The sequence below is a fragment of the Pipistrellus kuhlii genome, unplaced genomic scaffold (genome assembly GCF_014108245.1).
Source record: "Pipistrellus kuhlii isolate mPipKuh1 unplaced genomic scaffold, mPipKuh1.p scaffold_m20_p_8, whole genome shotgun sequence".
NCBI lineage: Eukaryota > Metazoa > Chordata > Mammalia > Chiroptera > Vespertilionidae > Pipistrellus > Pipistrellus kuhlii.
Genome location: NW_023425584.1, coordinates 34,008,468 through 34,023,492, shown reverse-complemented (window position 1 = coordinate 34,023,492; position 15,025 = coordinate 34,008,468). Strand labels below are relative to the sequence as shown.

The 15,025-nt window shown below is 49.0% G+C and overlaps 4 protein-coding genes across 16 annotated transcripts in view; 2 read left to right on the top strand and 2 right to left on the bottom strand.

Annotated features, from left to right (window-relative positions):
• LMAN2 (lectin, mannose binding 2) overlaps window positions 1-12,447 on the top strand; it is a 35,832-nt gene extending 23,385 nt beyond the window's left edge. Inside the window, exon 9 of the mRNA XM_036424019.2 lies at window positions 11,806-12,447. The gene's annotated coding sequence lies outside the window, so the exon portion shown is untranslated. The remainder of the gene's footprint in view (window positions 1-11,805) is intronic.
• The window catches only part of NSD1 (nuclear receptor binding SET domain protein 1), a 133,992-nt gene that overhangs the window by 13,646 nt on the left and 105,321 nt on the right, over window positions 1-15,025 (bottom strand). For 10 of the 11 annotated variants that reach the window (XM_036424008.2, XM_036424004.2, XM_036424011.2 and 7 more), the window contains one exon: window positions 8,493-13,068. In XM_036424008.2, coding sequence (XP_036279901.1) covers window positions 11,438-13,068 — 1,631 coding nt within the window. In that variant the 3' untranslated portion in view covers window positions 8,493-11,437. Of the gene's footprint in view, window positions 1-8,492; window positions 13,069-15,025 lie in introns of those variants that run through there. The other variant, XM_036424009.2, reaches the window with a different exon arrangement.
• Window positions 221-3,379, bottom strand: PRELID1 (PRELI domain containing 1). Of its 2 annotated transcripts, XM_036424021.2 has the most exons (5): window positions 3,234-3,379; window positions 2,469-2,694; window positions 1,146-1,259; window positions 957-1,035; window positions 221-739 (listed from the first exon to the last, which is right to left on the bottom strand). In XM_036424021.2, the coding sequence occupies exons 1-5, from the start codon at window positions 3,323-3,325 to the stop codon at window positions 591-593; spliced, it is 660 nt and encodes a 219-aa protein (XP_036279914.1). In that variant the 5' UTR covers window positions 3,326-3,379; the 3' UTR covers window positions 221-590. The 2 variants fall into 2 exon arrangements, with proteins under 2 accessions (XP_036279914.1, XP_036279915.1); XM_036424022.2 differs by lacking the exon at window positions 1,146-1,259.
• Window positions 3,673-8,636, top strand: RAB24 (RAB24, member RAS oncogene family). Of its 2 annotated transcripts, none has more exons than XM_036424023.2 (8): window positions 3,673-4,001; window positions 4,080-4,148; window positions 4,351-4,429; window positions 4,537-4,604; window positions 4,682-4,781; window positions 4,986-5,036; window positions 5,173-5,235; window positions 8,127-8,636. In XM_036424023.2, exons 1-8 carry the CDS (start codon window positions 3,885-3,887, stop codon window positions 8,219-8,221), a joined length of 642 nt encoding a protein of 213 aa, XP_036279916.1. In that variant the 5' UTR covers window positions 3,673-3,884; the 3' UTR covers window positions 8,222-8,636. The 2 variants fall into 2 exon arrangements, with proteins under 2 accessions (XP_036279916.1, XP_036279917.1); XM_036424024.2 differs by lacking the exon at window positions 8,127-8,636 and adding an exon at window positions 5,341-5,686.

Below are 15,025 nucleotides of genomic sequence, written 5' to 3'. Positions count from 1 at the left end.
ATGGGGAAACTCCAGCCACAAAATGGAAAAGGAAATGAGATCAGTTGCTACACGAACACGGCCGACTGTGTGCAGGGCCCCTTTAACCCTCACAGCTAAGCTCTTTCCCCACTTTGCGAGGGACTGAGGCCAAGTGACAGGACTTGCCTGAGGCCCCAAACCAAGATACAGTGGAGTCAAGATTTGAACCAAAGCTTTCTGACTCTACAGCTGGGGCTGGTTGAATTCAACAAACATTTATTGAGTGTCTATTATGAGCTAGATATTGTTCCAGATACTTGGGACACAGCAGAGAAAAAGGTCCCTGCCCTCGTGGAGCTTACAGTCTAGTGTTTAAGACCACCTTGCCTGCATGCTGTCTGTGACCCTGGGCAAATCCCTCCTCAGCTGTCCAATGCCGGAAGCAGCAGGCCTGGCCCAGACATGGATAGCATGTCTGATACATTGCAGATGCCAAACGGATACCACCTCCAACCCACTACCCAGAGAGTAGCTCAGGCTGGAAGTTGACTTTTAATGATAAAATACAGGGGGAGGGAGAGGGGGGGCAGCAGGTGGGGTGGGGTGCTGCCGCACAGGGTCTGGGCTGGCTACACAAACTGCTGCTGCTGCTGCTTCTTGGTGGCTGCCTTGCTGGCGAGGTCCTTGGCCTTCTCTGTAGCTGCCAGTGCCGTCTCCTTTGCCTTCTCCTTCGCCTTCTCCTTGGCTGTCTCAACTAGGGTTTTGGAAGGAGCCTCACCTGCAGCAAAGGGCAGGAGGCTGGCTTGAGAGGATGCCAAGAAGACCCACCTAATCGCTCCCTACAGCATTCACTTCCTGCAAGCCAGGCCCCATCAGAAAGGGGGTATTTCCCCAGGAAGAGATGAGGAATCCCAGGCCTAGACAGGAGCAGCGACAGCCCACACCAGTCAGGGCAGCTAGGACCTGACCCCGGCCTGTGCCTGGGAGGTTCTCACCTTGCAGCTTGGCCAAGACGTATTCAAAACCCTTCATTGACTTGGTCACATTGCTTTTGAACCGGGCGAGACCAAATTCCTGGCAAAAGATGGGAAGGGGAAGAATTCTGAGCGCCCACGGACCCCCAGCCCAGTCTATGTCAGATGCTCTGGGCCTCAGAGCCCTAGCACTTCCACGGTGCTGCTCACCTGGACGGCTCTGGAGACGCCAAATAAGCTAGAGGAGACCCAAGCTTCCCGGTGGATTTCGGTCCAGCCGCTGTTATCAGAGTTCACACAGTAAACACATCGTTCCTCCACCACCTGTGCAAGGAGTCAGGCCAACCTCAATTGTGTGGGATTCTTTCGATTTGCTCACTTCACATAAATTTGATCTCCTGCCTCTTTTCACGAGGTAGAGCAATAAAATGAAAATCCATTCCTTTCCCTGAATGCACCCCAAGCTGAATTTACAGAAGAACAAGAACATTAAGGTCATTTTGCTCTCTACAGCCTTTCCTCTGACCCTTTAAACTAGAAGGCACATGAGACAGCAGAGGGCCTTCTAGCTCATCCTGGCCCTGGATTTGGTTTCGTAGCTTTGCCTGGTCATGAGTAGAGTTTTTAGCCTGTTTTCCACCTGTTGCAGCTCTTGAGCTCGCTGGAAGTCCAAATAAAAATGGAAATCTGACAATTGTCACAGCTCTCATCAGAGGGGAAAAAGTAGGTTGGTACTTCCAACAGAAACCTTCAAAGACCTGTCTCATGGCTGGGCTGAAAGACGTTTCTCACAGCAGGACCACTATCTTGGTAACATAGAAAACGGGTGGTATCCTCAGGGAAGTATAACCCTGGGGCAGTGTATTCAGTCGGCAGCTCATTCTGTGACTTGGTAGGACATTTGCCCTCTTTGAACCTAACTTTTCTCTTTGCACAAGAGAGTAATACCTCCCCCCCCACCCCACCCCGGTTATTTTGAAGATTAAGTGAGAAAGAGAATGAAAGTTTTCTGAACGCTTCAGGATATTCACACTTGAGAAGATATTGTAGAGTGTTCTTTAAACCAGCAGTCACCAACCGATGGTTCGTGCTTGGCCAAGAAGGTTGGTAACTGCTGCCTCATATAAACCAAATATTTTCAAGTTTTTTTTTTTTTATTTTAATTAAATTTACTGGGGTGACATTGGTTAACATGAACATACAGGTTTCAGGTGTGGGTTTCTAGGTTATAAGATCTGTATATTGCACCTTGTGCCCATCACCCATCAAGTTTTAAAGACAAGAGATCAAAGGTATATAGAACCTGCTCCCTAAACTCTTAGGCAGAAATCCATTATGTAAGACAAGTAAGAGTGTTGCTCCTTTAGACCACATGGGGTATGGGGCCCAGATCCTCTCCCTTCTGAGGCACACCCAGGCACCCTCATGGCTCGATGGATTCCTGTTTGAAAACCACTGCCTCCCTCCCTCTCCATCACTGGCTCCTAGCCATACCTATTTGGAGCTCTGTCTGAGGGACCAAGGGAGGCTCACCATCAGCCGGGCGTGGTTGATGTTCCAGGTGAAGGTGGTCATGGTCTGGTTCTGTGGGTCCACAATGGAATCCTCCAGGATGTACACTGAGTGAGCAACATTGGCAGGAAATAGTCGCTCAGCCCAGCGGGGCATCCTGTTGGTCTTGGTCAGGAGTCTCCGGGACAGGAGCTTCTGGTCAGGGGTCACCTCCCGGTGCACTATGTCTTCCGTCAAGACATGTTTGCTGCAGGTGTCAGAATGAAGGTGACCTCAGGAGCCTGCCCCTGAGGGACTGCCTGTTGGGGTTCCCACCTCTAGCCTCCTGGTCCAGAATGGCCAGGCCTTCCCTCAAAATTGCAGTGATGTGTGTTGTGGCTCATTCCCTTGAACCTACCCCAGGGCAAATTCCAACTCCCGCCCTCTCGCTGACCTGGATTCCTGGACTTTCCAGCATGGCTGGTCTTCATGATTTATTGCACCGCTGGAGAGGGCCACGGGCAGAGGAGGAGAGCGTCTGGAATTCCAACCCCAGGATCCCTCCCAATTCCTGTGCCGCCGCCTCTTCCTGTCTCGCCACCCCGGAGAACCTTGGACTGGGGCCTCAGGAAAACCACCGCCCAGGTCCACCCCCTTGCAGGCCTGGCCACTTCCTCCATTGGGTCCTCCAGGCGGCCACGGTTCCGGCAATCCCCTACCCTGGACTCGAAGATGAGTCGTCTCCGGTCCCACATTTCGATCACCAAACAGCGAGGGGGTGGGGTGGCTCCTCCCGCGGCCACGTACCTATAGGGATTCGGGTACCGCTGCCAGAAGGCAGCGAACACTTGGTCCCAGGAACTCCGGAGCACGCTGTGGCCCAGGAAATACTTCACCATTGTCCCGGCCGGGCGGGGTCAGGGCCGAGCAGCATCAGGGGCGCGCAGCCCGGGGGGCACGCGGAGGCCAGGCCCGGGCTCGGCGCACGCCCGCCCGCCAGGCACCAGCTCAGTCACCGCCCCACTGCACCCCAACTGCAGCCGCCGCCATGAGGAGTTGTCGGGCCGCCCGCCACTTCCGGCGCAGGCTCGCTGCACCCACCACTTCCGGCGCCGGAGCACGTGACCCTGGGTCCCGCCCCTCCTGCCCACTCCCCCAGCGGGACCCGCGTCGGTGCGAGCGGGACCTGGGCTGGAGCGGCCCCCGAGCGCGGTGGGCAGTCCGTCCGTCCTAGCCCGGCGGCGGAGCGCGGCGCCGTTGAGGGCGCTGCCCCACACGCTCCCGGGGCGCTTGGGAGGATCGGCGCCCGGGCCGCGGAGCGGGGGCAGGCGGGCGCTGCCGGAGCGCGAGCCCGACGCCGCGTCTGGAGCGGTAGTGACTGGGGCTTGGGCGCCGCCGGCCCGGGGTTGCCTCGCACGGGGCCCAGGCCCCTGTCGCGGGCGAGGCGGCCCCGAGAGCATGAGCGGGCAGCGCGTGGACCTCAAGGTGGTTATGCTGGGCAAGGAGTACGTGGGTAAGACGAGCCTGGTAGAGCGATACGTGCACGACCGCTTCCTGGTGGGGCCCTATCAGAACGTGAGTGCGCCCCGCGGGTCCGGCGCGGGTGGGAGGTAGCCCGCTCCCGCGATCCTCATCGCTTCCCCCTGGTTGCAGACCATCGGAGCCGCCTTCGTGGCCAAGGTGATGTCTGTCGGAGACCGGACAGTGACTTTGGGCATTTGGGTAAGTCCCTTGGGCAGGTAGCCCTGGGAATGTCTATTGAGGCTTAGTCCTGCCTATTCGTGGCTGATTGTGGCCTTGTAGAGGCAATTTCTCTTCTCTAGACCCCGGTTTAAAAATGGGGTCTGGAGGACGTATTAGTTTCCAGTCTTGGGGAGAAACTCAGTAACTCAGACCAACGATGAGCTTCCCCCCTGCCCTTCAGGACACAGCAGGCTCTGAGCGCTACGAGGCTATGAGCCGAATCTACTATCGAGGTGCCAAGGCTGCCATCGTCTGCTATGGTAAGGGAGGTTCTCATCTGCTCCTCGAACAAGAAGGGGTGGGTGCCTGGCTGGCCTTACCGACTAGCCCCCGACCTTTGGTTGTTTCCTTCCTGCTCTATACCAAGACCTCACAGACAGCAGCAGCTTTGAGCGGGCAAAGTTCTGGGTGAAGGAACTGCAAAACCTAGAGGAGGTAGGTGGCCAGACCTTCCCAGAGAACCAGAGGCTGGTGGTCTGTATGGATTACCCTGACCTTGTCTTCTGCTTCAGGGCTGTCAGATCTACCTGTGTGGCACCAAGAGTGACCTGCTGGAGGAGGACAAGCGGCGTCGACGTGTGGACTTCCACGATGTCCAGGACTATGCAGACAGTAGTTGCTTCTCAGTTGTTGGGGGCGGGGAAGGGAAGTGGCCGTTTGGGTGGGTCACAGAAAATAGGGACTGTTTGGCTACCATGATAAGATCGTCTGGGAAAGCTTTCAGGCTTCGCTGAACCTGTGGGGTCCAGAAGACTTCCCCTTTGTCTGTGTTCACCTGATTCTCAGATATGAAGCTTTAGGCGCTTTTCTTTTCAGATATCAAAGCTCAGCTCTTTGAAACATCCAGCAAGACAGGCCAGAGTGTGGGTGAGTGCTGTCCTGGGCCTCACAGCAGGAACAGGCGGGGGCACCAGAGGAAGCAAAGAGCCTAGAGGGCTGTGTCACTGGGTGATCCCAGGGCTCCTGGCATTGGGCCTCCACTGATGGCCTTTTTTCCTGCCAGACGAGCTCTTCCAGAAAGTGGCAGAGGATTACGTCAGCGTGGCTGCCTTCCAGGTGATGACAGGTGTGTACTTCCCTGGTCTCTCTGGAGACTTCCTCTAGACCCCGTTCCCGTGTTACCTGATCCCCCAACAGAATGGTGCTGAGCTGCCACCTCTCTTTTTAACAGAGGACAAGGGCGTGGACCTGGGCCAGAAGGCAAACCCCTACTTCTACAGCTGTTGTCATCACTGAATCACCACTGATTTGGCCTGGGGAATTAAAGGAATTCCCCAAGGGGCTGGACCTAGTTCTTGTCTGGGTTTGGTCAAACATGTAAGCTACCCCAGGTCTCCATGGCAGCAGAAGTGGCATCTGTCTGTGCTGGCCCATGGAACGTGCAGCATTGGGCTGGCTGACGGTCATCAGGAGGATAAAGGCTGATTTGGACTCCAGGCTTCTTCCCTGGACAGCACTGTGTCTGCAGATTACTTAAGTGGCTTCTGATTTGTAAATAAAAATCAATGCACTGTGAATCACACTCAGCCCCTTTCTTAGGCCTCACTTCTAATATTATGATTCCTCCCAGCCCTAATTTTCTTTTGGAAACCAAGTTAACTAAAGCCCAAGTTTGCAGCTGAGATAATGGAGAAACAAGAGCCTTTTCCTACACTTTAGGATTGGGAAAGCGCAAAACTCGCAATCCTTCTTGGTGCTGAGAAGAGCAAAGCAAGAACTAAGTGCTGTCCAGAGATCAAAGGATCAAGCACTTCTTCCTCTGGCTGGTTCTACCGCACCTGTCACATCATACCTTTGGCTCATGTCCTCAGCTTCCCATCAGCACCCTACAATGTGGTTTAATGGTAGAAATATCATAGGTTACTGCAACACACAAAATTCTTTCGGGTGGGTATCTAATTCAGATACTTAGAAAAGGGATTTAAACTCAGCCTGAATGTATCTGTAAAATGAGGTAACCACTGACCAGTTCAGGACTGTGAAGATCATAAAAGAAACATAACTTTGACTAAATGCTTATCTCCCATGAAGGGCTTTTTGCTGAAGGAACAGGAAATTCAAGACTAGGTCAGAAAAGGAGTCGGACTCCCAAGGCTGCCTCAAATTTTATTTTTGGACCTTGGAGGACCAGGTGTTAATTGTAAACAGGGCTCACACTTCCAATTTAACTAAAAGAAAGGACACGACAGCCCTTTCCTGTATGGAGGCTTGGCCTCTGTTTCTGCTTTCCTGCCTTAGACTGGATCCTCTGTAACGTCTAAGAGCGCCTGCCTCTGAAGAACTAAAAACAGCCATTTTGGTCAGATTCACACTCAGGAAATCATTTGGTTCTACTTCCTTTTTAAAGACCAATTCCTCAAAATACCCTCACTTCATGGGTGATGAAGACTTCCTGATAGAGATGAAAACACCAGCCACTTTCAAGACATTCTGGCACCTAATGACTCCTGAGAGGAAACCCACCACTCCCATGAGGTGCGTGGGAAAGTGCTCAGCTCCAGTGTCCCACCTGGGCGCTAATGCAGGGGCTGGCTTCTGCTCTCACCCCAAACCCACCCTCCCTCCTTTGGGCTACATCTCCCCATCAACAACAAAACACAACACAGGGCAAGGGCCATAAGAGTAAAGTTAAACTTTACTTTACAGTAATTTTTTTCTATATACAAAGAATTACAGTACATGTTTATGGGGACTCCTACCACAGGGCTCCCCTCTTTTCCACTAAAAGTTTCACAGCTGACAATCTATGGGGGTGAGGAAGAAAAAAAAAGCGATGGACCTCAGCTGTTCCCCCCACACCCCTTTTCTTAAAAATATAAAGGTAGATCTCTACTGTCAGCTTGTTTCTTTGCCAAGTCTTTGAAATCTGCTCTTCCATGAGCTGCTGTGTGCTGCACTCACCCATCGATACACACTCACCTCCATGCACACACAGCACCCACCTCAGACCTGGAGACCACCTCTGGAAGTCTAAAACACCACAGCCATCCATATCTGCTTCTGCTCCCTGGGCTCTCCTTTCCACAAAGCTCTGCTCAGCTTCAGAGTGTTACCCTTGAAGCCCCTCAATAGCCTGGTGTTTGGAAAGTCGTGGGAAAGCAGCTCTAGAGAAGGAACCACTTAAGAATTTAACATGTGCTGTGTTTTGCTTATGTTGATAGGAAACACTGCTTTCCAGGCTGTGGATTTCTAATTAACTTTTACATTTCCTTAAATAATACCTTTAATCTTCATAGGCAGTAGAGGTTCCCATGAGAGAGGTGGAGAGGGGCAGAAGGTAACTGAGGGAGAACCCATACCTGGAGCTCTCTACCAACCTATTCTAGGCAGTGTGGACAGAGGCTATGGACAAGGTGACACCAGCCCTGAAAAACTCAATGGCCACCCTCACCTGGACATGGCATCTCTTCCATCTCTGGACTGCGCTGGACCACTCCAGGATTGGGTATAGCCTTCACCGAGGCTCTGCCCTCTCCTAACAGAGCTTCAAAGAACTGTTCTACATAAAACCTTTTTCTCCCAAACAGGAACTCGGGTTTCTCAAGTCACCAGTTCCTCAACCCTTGGCAGTGCTTATTTATACCAGGAAATTAGCACCATCATTACATTTTTTGAGTGTGTACAAAGCAATTACCTATTCTTATTTCAATTTATACTACAGCAATCTGGCCCTAGGAAGTTCAGCTGAGAGCTAACTGGCCATAGCCAAATAAAGTCTCAAGCAGCTACCTAGTTTAAATGATGTGGAATGTCCAACACATGGAACAGCCTAAACATTATTTATAGGAAAGGAACTTATGGTAGCTCCCTTCCTGCCATGATCTCAGAGGGGATACCTTGGGCCACTCTGACAAACCCCAAGACGCTATCTCCCAAGAAAGCCTTAGGAGAAAAACTGTTTTGTAGAGCTGAGGCCAACATCTGTCCATGTTTAGTGCTCTCCTAATTCCTCCACAGGGGAAGCTGCCTGGACCAGACTTCCTTCCTGCCAGTGTTCTCACAGGCGACCTGGGAGTCCAGCTCCAGTGAGTAGATGCTGCCAAAACCTGTGAAAAATCACTGATACACTTCATGCCCTGACTGTGGTGTGGGGTAGAAGATATGAATACAATTATTTTCTTCAATGCCAAAGATGTAGATTTGGTAGTTGTTCAGAAGAGGATCAACATAGTGATTTAAATCACCTCAAACTCAGGAACTTTAGGGAGATGCAGACATTTAAAAACTTGGATGCTTTTGTAGCGATGAGAGCTATTTGCTATCACAATGGGTTGGCTTCAGTAGAAGCAGAGGCTTTGAATTTAACAGTTTCCATAATTTTCCCCTGACTTAACAGGGTTAGGAGAGGTATTTGTTCTCTAGCTATCTATGGAAGCTATGGCTTCCCCCTGGGAAAAGCTTCCTGGGAAAGGGACTTTGAGGCATATTCTCTTGATATCCGATTTCCAAGCACTTGGCCAAATACCATCCTGCATAAAGATCAGGAATATCTAAGAGAAAAGATTACCTTTTAATTTCCAACTCACAATCCTTAGAGAAAAGGTCTTAGCACAGGCTCTAAGAGAGTCCTCTAGGCTAGTAACTCCCTCTCAGCATCATGCAAGTCTCAATTCCCAACAGTCCTGATTGTGCTTCTAATTGTACAGTGACTGCTTTCATGATAAGATGTTAATAATCTAGAATGAGATGCTGAGATCAGTGGGCCTCACAGTTGAATTTCTAGGTCCCATTCAAGCTTAGAATCTTTTCAAATGGCACCCAGGAAAGCCTGGCACTCCATCCATGTAGATAAAGAACTGCCTCCTATCCCCCAACCCAAGCAGAGTTCAGTTTTTCCCAGGCAGGTCTGGAAGGAAGTATTCAGTGAGTGGTGGAAAATGGAAAGGACCAAAACAAAACCATGAAGTGGTCGATCATGGCCCACTTTTCCCTCACTCCTTCCTGTCCCATGAGACATGTCTAAAGTGGCTGTCAAGAAAATTACCTACCAAAGCCTACTTCAGAAGCTATTATAGGATCGAACTTCTCCACTTACAATTTTTTACAAAGCCTGCACAACCCCCCACCACACACACAAAAAAAATTCACAGTTTATTCCATTAAACAAAGAACTACGGTAATTTAACACACAACATAGTGAAAGGAGATTCTGACAGTGCAGTGTGGATACTTTTTCTGATTGCAACTACAGATGACAGGAGAGAAAAGGGCACAGGACTGGCACCAAGCAAACCCTACTCGTACAACCTAAGAGATTAGGGAAAAAGACCTACTAGCTGCAGTTATATACTTATTATTCTCACACATGATAAATACTTAATATAATGAACTTTAACGTTCTGGGTGGATTTCTTTAAAAATATCTTTTCCATGGTTTAAAATTTTTTAAAAAGAAAATAAGATGCTTTGTTTTCTCTTCCTTTTCAACCAAGAATTTTTCTTCTCTGATGATATGGGAAGAGGGACAGGGCGAAAATAGAGAACTAGGCAGGTGGAATTTACAGAGGAGATTCCGAGGTCTAAGTGAGATGCAAGGATAGGCTCCTAAACTCGGGGCAGCCCTGCCCAGCCTTGTGCCTCTGCCTGAGTTCAAGTGTCTCAATCCCAGAGACCCACTTTGGGAAATAAAAGCAAATTCTTTTTAATTTTTATATAAAGCGCAAATGCTTCTGTAGCTATTATTTCCTCCTTTAGAGTGATTAGAATAGCCTCGCCAGGAACTCAGGAGGAAACTGGGACAAAATACAGAATCCTGTTGATATAAAAGTCATAAATGAGACAGAATGGCTAGGAGACGTTTGGGCCAGATGGCCTGGTTGGCTAAAGCTGCTGGCTAAATTGGCAAAGCAGATAGGTAAATACATTTGGTCTAGGGACAAAAGAGACATGGATGAATGGGAAGAAACTGGCCAAACAGCACTTCCTGTTGGCAGTCAGTGAGCTGGGTGAATGGTAGGGCAGGGTAGCACCAACAGATTTCCCAGCCCTTGAGCCCCAGCTCAGGGCAGCAGTAACAGATAATCAGCAGATATGAGGAGTCAACTCTCAGACTGGACATTTCTCTCAATGCCACATCTTGCCAGTCATAAAGGAAGGGTTATGGTTCCCTTTAAATTCGAGTCAGCAGGCAAGTCCTTTCAACACAGAGCACAATTCTCAGGGGAGGGTGGTAAAATCCACTAGTGAAGAAGAGGACTCCCTCCATTCAGGCAGGAGAGCAAAGGATCAGAAGGGAAGCAATTTTCTGTCAGGATCTGGCACCCTCCCTGAGCTGGTGGTGGATCTAGCTCAGAGCTTGCTGGAGATTCCTAGGTCCACTGCCCAAGACTCTGAAATCTGAAAGCACCTGAGTGTGTGGGGACGGGCATAGGGTGGGTTGATGTAAAAGGAGGAAAATAGGTAAAAAAAAAAGAGAGATAAGCTTGCCAATTGCCTTCTTACTCTGGGGGAAAGCTACGTCATTGTAGAGCCCAGCCTCCACACAACCAGCTATTCCACCAAGTATAGATCTTCAGACTCTGCGAAACCCAGACAAGTAGTGATGGTGGCTGCCCAGCCAACAATCCCACTTGGCCTCTGCAGCCCACCCTGCCTATAAACATCTGCATGAGCACACATGCATGCACATGCACACATGCACACCTAGCCCGAAGAAACAATACAATCATTTCTGGGACCATGCCTCAGGGCCCTCAGAACTTCATGTTATTTCCTGGCCAAAGGTTAAAAACAGCCTAGAAACCCAGGCAGGTATGTTAGGCTCATAAGGATCAGGTCTTATTTATCTCTGTATCTCCTATCAGTGACCAGCACCTGGCCTCACACCCATGAATGTTCAAGAAATTGCCACTGGTTTGAATGGGTATCAGTTCCTCCCAAGAGTTCATCAAGTGCCCTCAGTGGGGCTCTGTAGGCATAGAGAAATAGCATCGAAAGCCCCTCTACCTTCCAACCTGACCAGTGGAATTGAATCCCATGTTTGACTCCAGAGTGGACTTTTTATTTCAAGTTGACCATGTGTAAAGGATGAGGGAAAGAAACCCAAGTTCTGTCTGTCTCCTTGGCTGAGGCCCACTTGGATTTCCATACATGTTTCACATAACATTAAGCCCCCACTTGCTAATGTCACAAGAGTTCTGAGTGTTGGGATATAAAGAAAGAATAACAGTGAAAAGGTAGTGGGGTCTGTTTTATAAGGGAGAAGAATAATATTTCCCTCCCCAAGAACCCTGGGGGTAGCTGGGCTGGTCATCTGACATTTACTGGTATTATTTCTGTTCTGACTCTGCATACTTGTGACTGGAAGGCGCCTGGTTAAGAGTTGAGAATGTGTTTTGCTCTGGTTTAGGCTCTTGCCCTCTTCCAAGAGACCAGCAAGTTTGTGCCAATGTCTGTGTGTTCCCAGACGACCAGCAGGACGGCGCCAGTGTGTGTCCAGCTAACATGGGCCAGAGCCCTGGCCCTGGTGAGGTCTTTCCTAGGGCCCAGGGACTCTGCTCTGTGGTTGTCAACTTCTTCTCTTCAGTGGAGAGGGAGGATGTGGCCTTCCCAAGAGGCCTGAAGGACTGCCCACTCTTGGCACCAAGTCCAGGTACTTGATGGCCTCCAGCCATCTGTTTCACCTGCTTCACCAGACCCAGTGCTTGGCTGGGAGGCCCTGGCATCTGCTCAGTTCCTGCAGGTGCTCTTCCTGCAGCCTGAGTTGCTGCCTCATATAAAAAAGCCTTGGCAGGGGACGGAGAAAGAAGTCTGGCTTGGGTGAGTGATTTAACAGCTTGCCAGGGGTGCTCCAAGGGGGCCACGGCTTTCCCAGGAGGCTGAAAGACAGGATCTGACACACTGCCTCTCTCCACAACTCGAGACATCTGCCCCAGACCTTTGCTGGCAAGCCATGAGCTGGACTCCAACACTGGCATCTTCTCATCAGCTTGTGGTGTGGCCTCATGAGGAGAAGCTGCCCGTTCTTTCTGGCGAGAAGTTAGGTCTATGAGATCCATCACTAAAGCAGCTCTGTTTTTCGACTGAGTATTCTGGTCCACGGGCCTCAGTGCTTTTTCTTTAGCTACCAGTGTCTGGACCACAGCTGATAGCACTTTATCAGGAGGTGGGAATCTCGGGGTCAAAGAAGCATGGGATTTGTCTGGAGACCTGTCTGAAGTCTGGGGTTTGGGGCTGCTGGTGACTAGCAGTCTGTCTGACGGTGGAAGTCTCAGGAGAGTAGGGACTGGGGTTTTCTCCAGCGACTGGGACCTTGGGCTGGCAGCACCTATGGATTTATCCAGCCTTGGGTCAGCTGTCCCTAGAGGTCTTTCCAGTGGTTGGGACCGGACTGAGGGTGAAGAGCTTGGGCCGGTCACTGGAGAGGGTTTGTCAGATAGTTGGGTTCTTGGTCCTCCCACTGTAGATGGCCTGTCCAATGACTTCTGGCTGGATACCAAGGACTGGGGTTTGGTCCCTGACCCAGCAAGGGCCCTGACCCTTTCTACAGGCGGGGGCCTGGAGTCAGTTCTGTCAGGAGGTCTTTCAGGGGGTGGTGGCCTCTGACAAGTCCCTGCCAGAGGTTTTTTGGATAGTGACGTCTGGTTGGCTTCAGCAGGTGGCTTCTCCAACATCTTGGGCCCTTGATCAGCTACTCCTGATGACTGTTGCTCTGCCAGTTGAGTGCTTGGGCCTGGAGTCAGTGGTACCGGGGGAGGCACATACTCACGGATCTCCCCAGGTTCCAAAGGGTTGGGCCCACAGGGGTCGTGCTCAGTACAAGACAGACGTCCATCCAGTTTGGAGATGAAGAGCATCCCTTCCCGATGCTGCTTGCAAAAGGAGCTAGGACACATCTCACAGAAGGAGGCTGCTTCCTTCCCACAGATGTCACACTGATGCCAAGGACACTCCCATTTTCCTGAAACACAGATGTGAAACAAGAGCTTAGGAAAACAAGAGATGGGCCACAGCTCTGGAACTAGGTCAAAGGAGTGATTTCAAACTGCCCTGTTCTGCAGATAGCTCATGCTTCCCCAGCCCCAGGAGCTCAGCTTCCTCTTCTGCACAACTGCATATAAAAATAACTGCCAGTATCAAGTAGCAACTAAGCATCAACTAAATATACAGGCAGGAGTAATTCCTTATTTCTATTTCTATTATTTCTATTCCTAGCAAGGAATAAGACCCCAAAGCTCCCCTTACATCAAGCATGTCAAACTTTTGGCCCGAGGGCCACATGTAGCCCACAATATTTTTGCAGCCCAACCAATATAACAGTATGTCAAGAAACATTTTAATAAAAATTTCATAACTTAATTTTTACAATATCCGGTTATACATAATTGTTAAAAACGAATGACAATGTTCACTAACAACTGATTACTACAATTGTGTTCCCTTATGCACCTTATGCTCAAGCGTACCAGTTCTCTCCACTAATACTAGCAGAGAATATTTTAACAGCCGATTGCTACATCAATAGTCTTGTACTGACTTGTTGGCTGTGTGAAATAGGATATATTTAGCTTCTGGAGAACAAGAAAAATAGGTTTTATTTGTGTTACACATATTAATTTGTGCAGTTATTCAGTGTCTGGTAAGTTAATGTTCAAGAAAAAATTTTAAAAAATATATATTTTATTGATTTTTATAGGGAGGAAGGGAGAGGGATTATTTCATGTTAATGATTACTCATTTATTGCAGCCCTTTGTATTCAGCATATCTCTATCGAAATAAACCTACATTTCTATGAAAATTGAAGCTTTATTTTTTTGCGGCGAACATAAACTTAAACCTTATTTGGCCCATGTTAGTCTTTGAGTTTGACATGCTTGTCTTAGATAAAAATGAGGATATTACTTTCATATTTTGCAAACTCCTTTTGTCCTTTAAATATTCAACTCTAGTACAACTTGCATGGCTCAGTAATTGAGTGTCAACCTATGAACCAGGAGGTCAAGATTCGATTCCCAGTCAGGTACGTGCTGGGGTTGCAGGCTCTCTCCCCAGTGAGTGGTGTGCAGGAGGCAGCAGATCAATGATTTTCTCTCATCATTAATATTTCTATTTCTCTCTCTCTTCCTTCCTCTCTGAAGTCAATAAAAATATATTTTATTTTATTTATTTAAAAATATATTTTATTGATTTTTTTTACAGAGAGGGAGAGGGATAGAGAGATAGAAACATCCATGAGAGAGAAACATCGACCAGCTGCCTCCTGAACACCTCCTTCTGGGGATGTGCCTGCAATCAATATACATGCCCTTGACCAGAATCGAACCCGGGACCTTTCAGTCCACAGACCGACGCTCTACCTACTGAGCCAAACCGGTTTTGGCAAAAATATATTTTTAAATAAATAAATATTCAACTCTAAGGGGAACATTTCAGCTATTTAAACTCCTGCTTATTTAGTTATTAGTAGAAAGTGGGAGCAGATATACAAATGTGGAAAAAAAAAAAAAAAAAAAAAGGAAGCAGATTTACCTTTGCTCAATTTTAAGTCTTGAAATTAGCACAAACTTTATCTGTGTTGTCTACACAGAATCAGTGGGAAAAACCCAAAGCTAACCTTAGGTGTGTTTGTCTCCACTTCATGATAGCTGAGAGTCTCTGTCATGGACAGTGTTTCTTCCCCAGTTCCTTCCAATAAACTATGCTGGCTAGACTTTGTTCCTGGCCAGATCAGTCTATCACAGCCTGGCCATGAGTAATTGATTCTGAAACAATTTCCCATTTCCACTTCCTGGAAGTGTTAGGTTAATGTTATGACCTGCCCCCACACTATCTCATTTTTTATTATTTCATTATCCTAGCAACCACATATTGAAGGACAAACTCCTCTCACTACCGCCCCATAGTTGTTCTCTTTCTG

What these genes read in the sequence shown, in the direction of transcription:
- PRELID1 (XM_036424021.2), bottom strand. Translation starts at nt 3,325, where the DNA reads ATGGTGAAGTATTTCCTGGGCCACAGCGTGCTCCGGAGTTCCTGGGAC. An exon ending in GCGTCTCCAGAGCCGTCCAG is followed by an intron (nt 1,036 to 1,145) that starts GTGAGCAGCACC and finishes ATCTTTTGCCAG; the next exon opens with GAATTTGGTCTCGCCCGGTT. An exon ending in CGTCTTGGCCAAGCTGCAAG is followed by an intron (nt 740 to 956) that starts GTGAGAACCTCC and finishes CCTTTGCTGCAG; the next exon opens with GTGAGGCTCCTTCCAAAACC.
- RAB24 (XM_036424023.2), top strand. Translation starts at nt 3,885, where the DNA reads ATGAGCGGGCAGCGCGTGGACCTCAAGGTGGTTATGCTGGGCAAGGAG. An exon ending in GGCTGCCATCGTCTGCTATG is followed by an intron (nt 4,430 to 4,536) that starts GTAAGGGAGGTT and finishes CTCTATACCAAG; the next exon opens with ACCTCACAGACAGCAGCAGC. An exon ending in AACTGCAAAACCTAGAGGAG is followed by an intron (nt 4,605 to 4,681) that starts GTAGGTGGCCAG and finishes CTTCTGCTTCAG; the next exon opens with GGCTGTCAGATCTACCTGTG.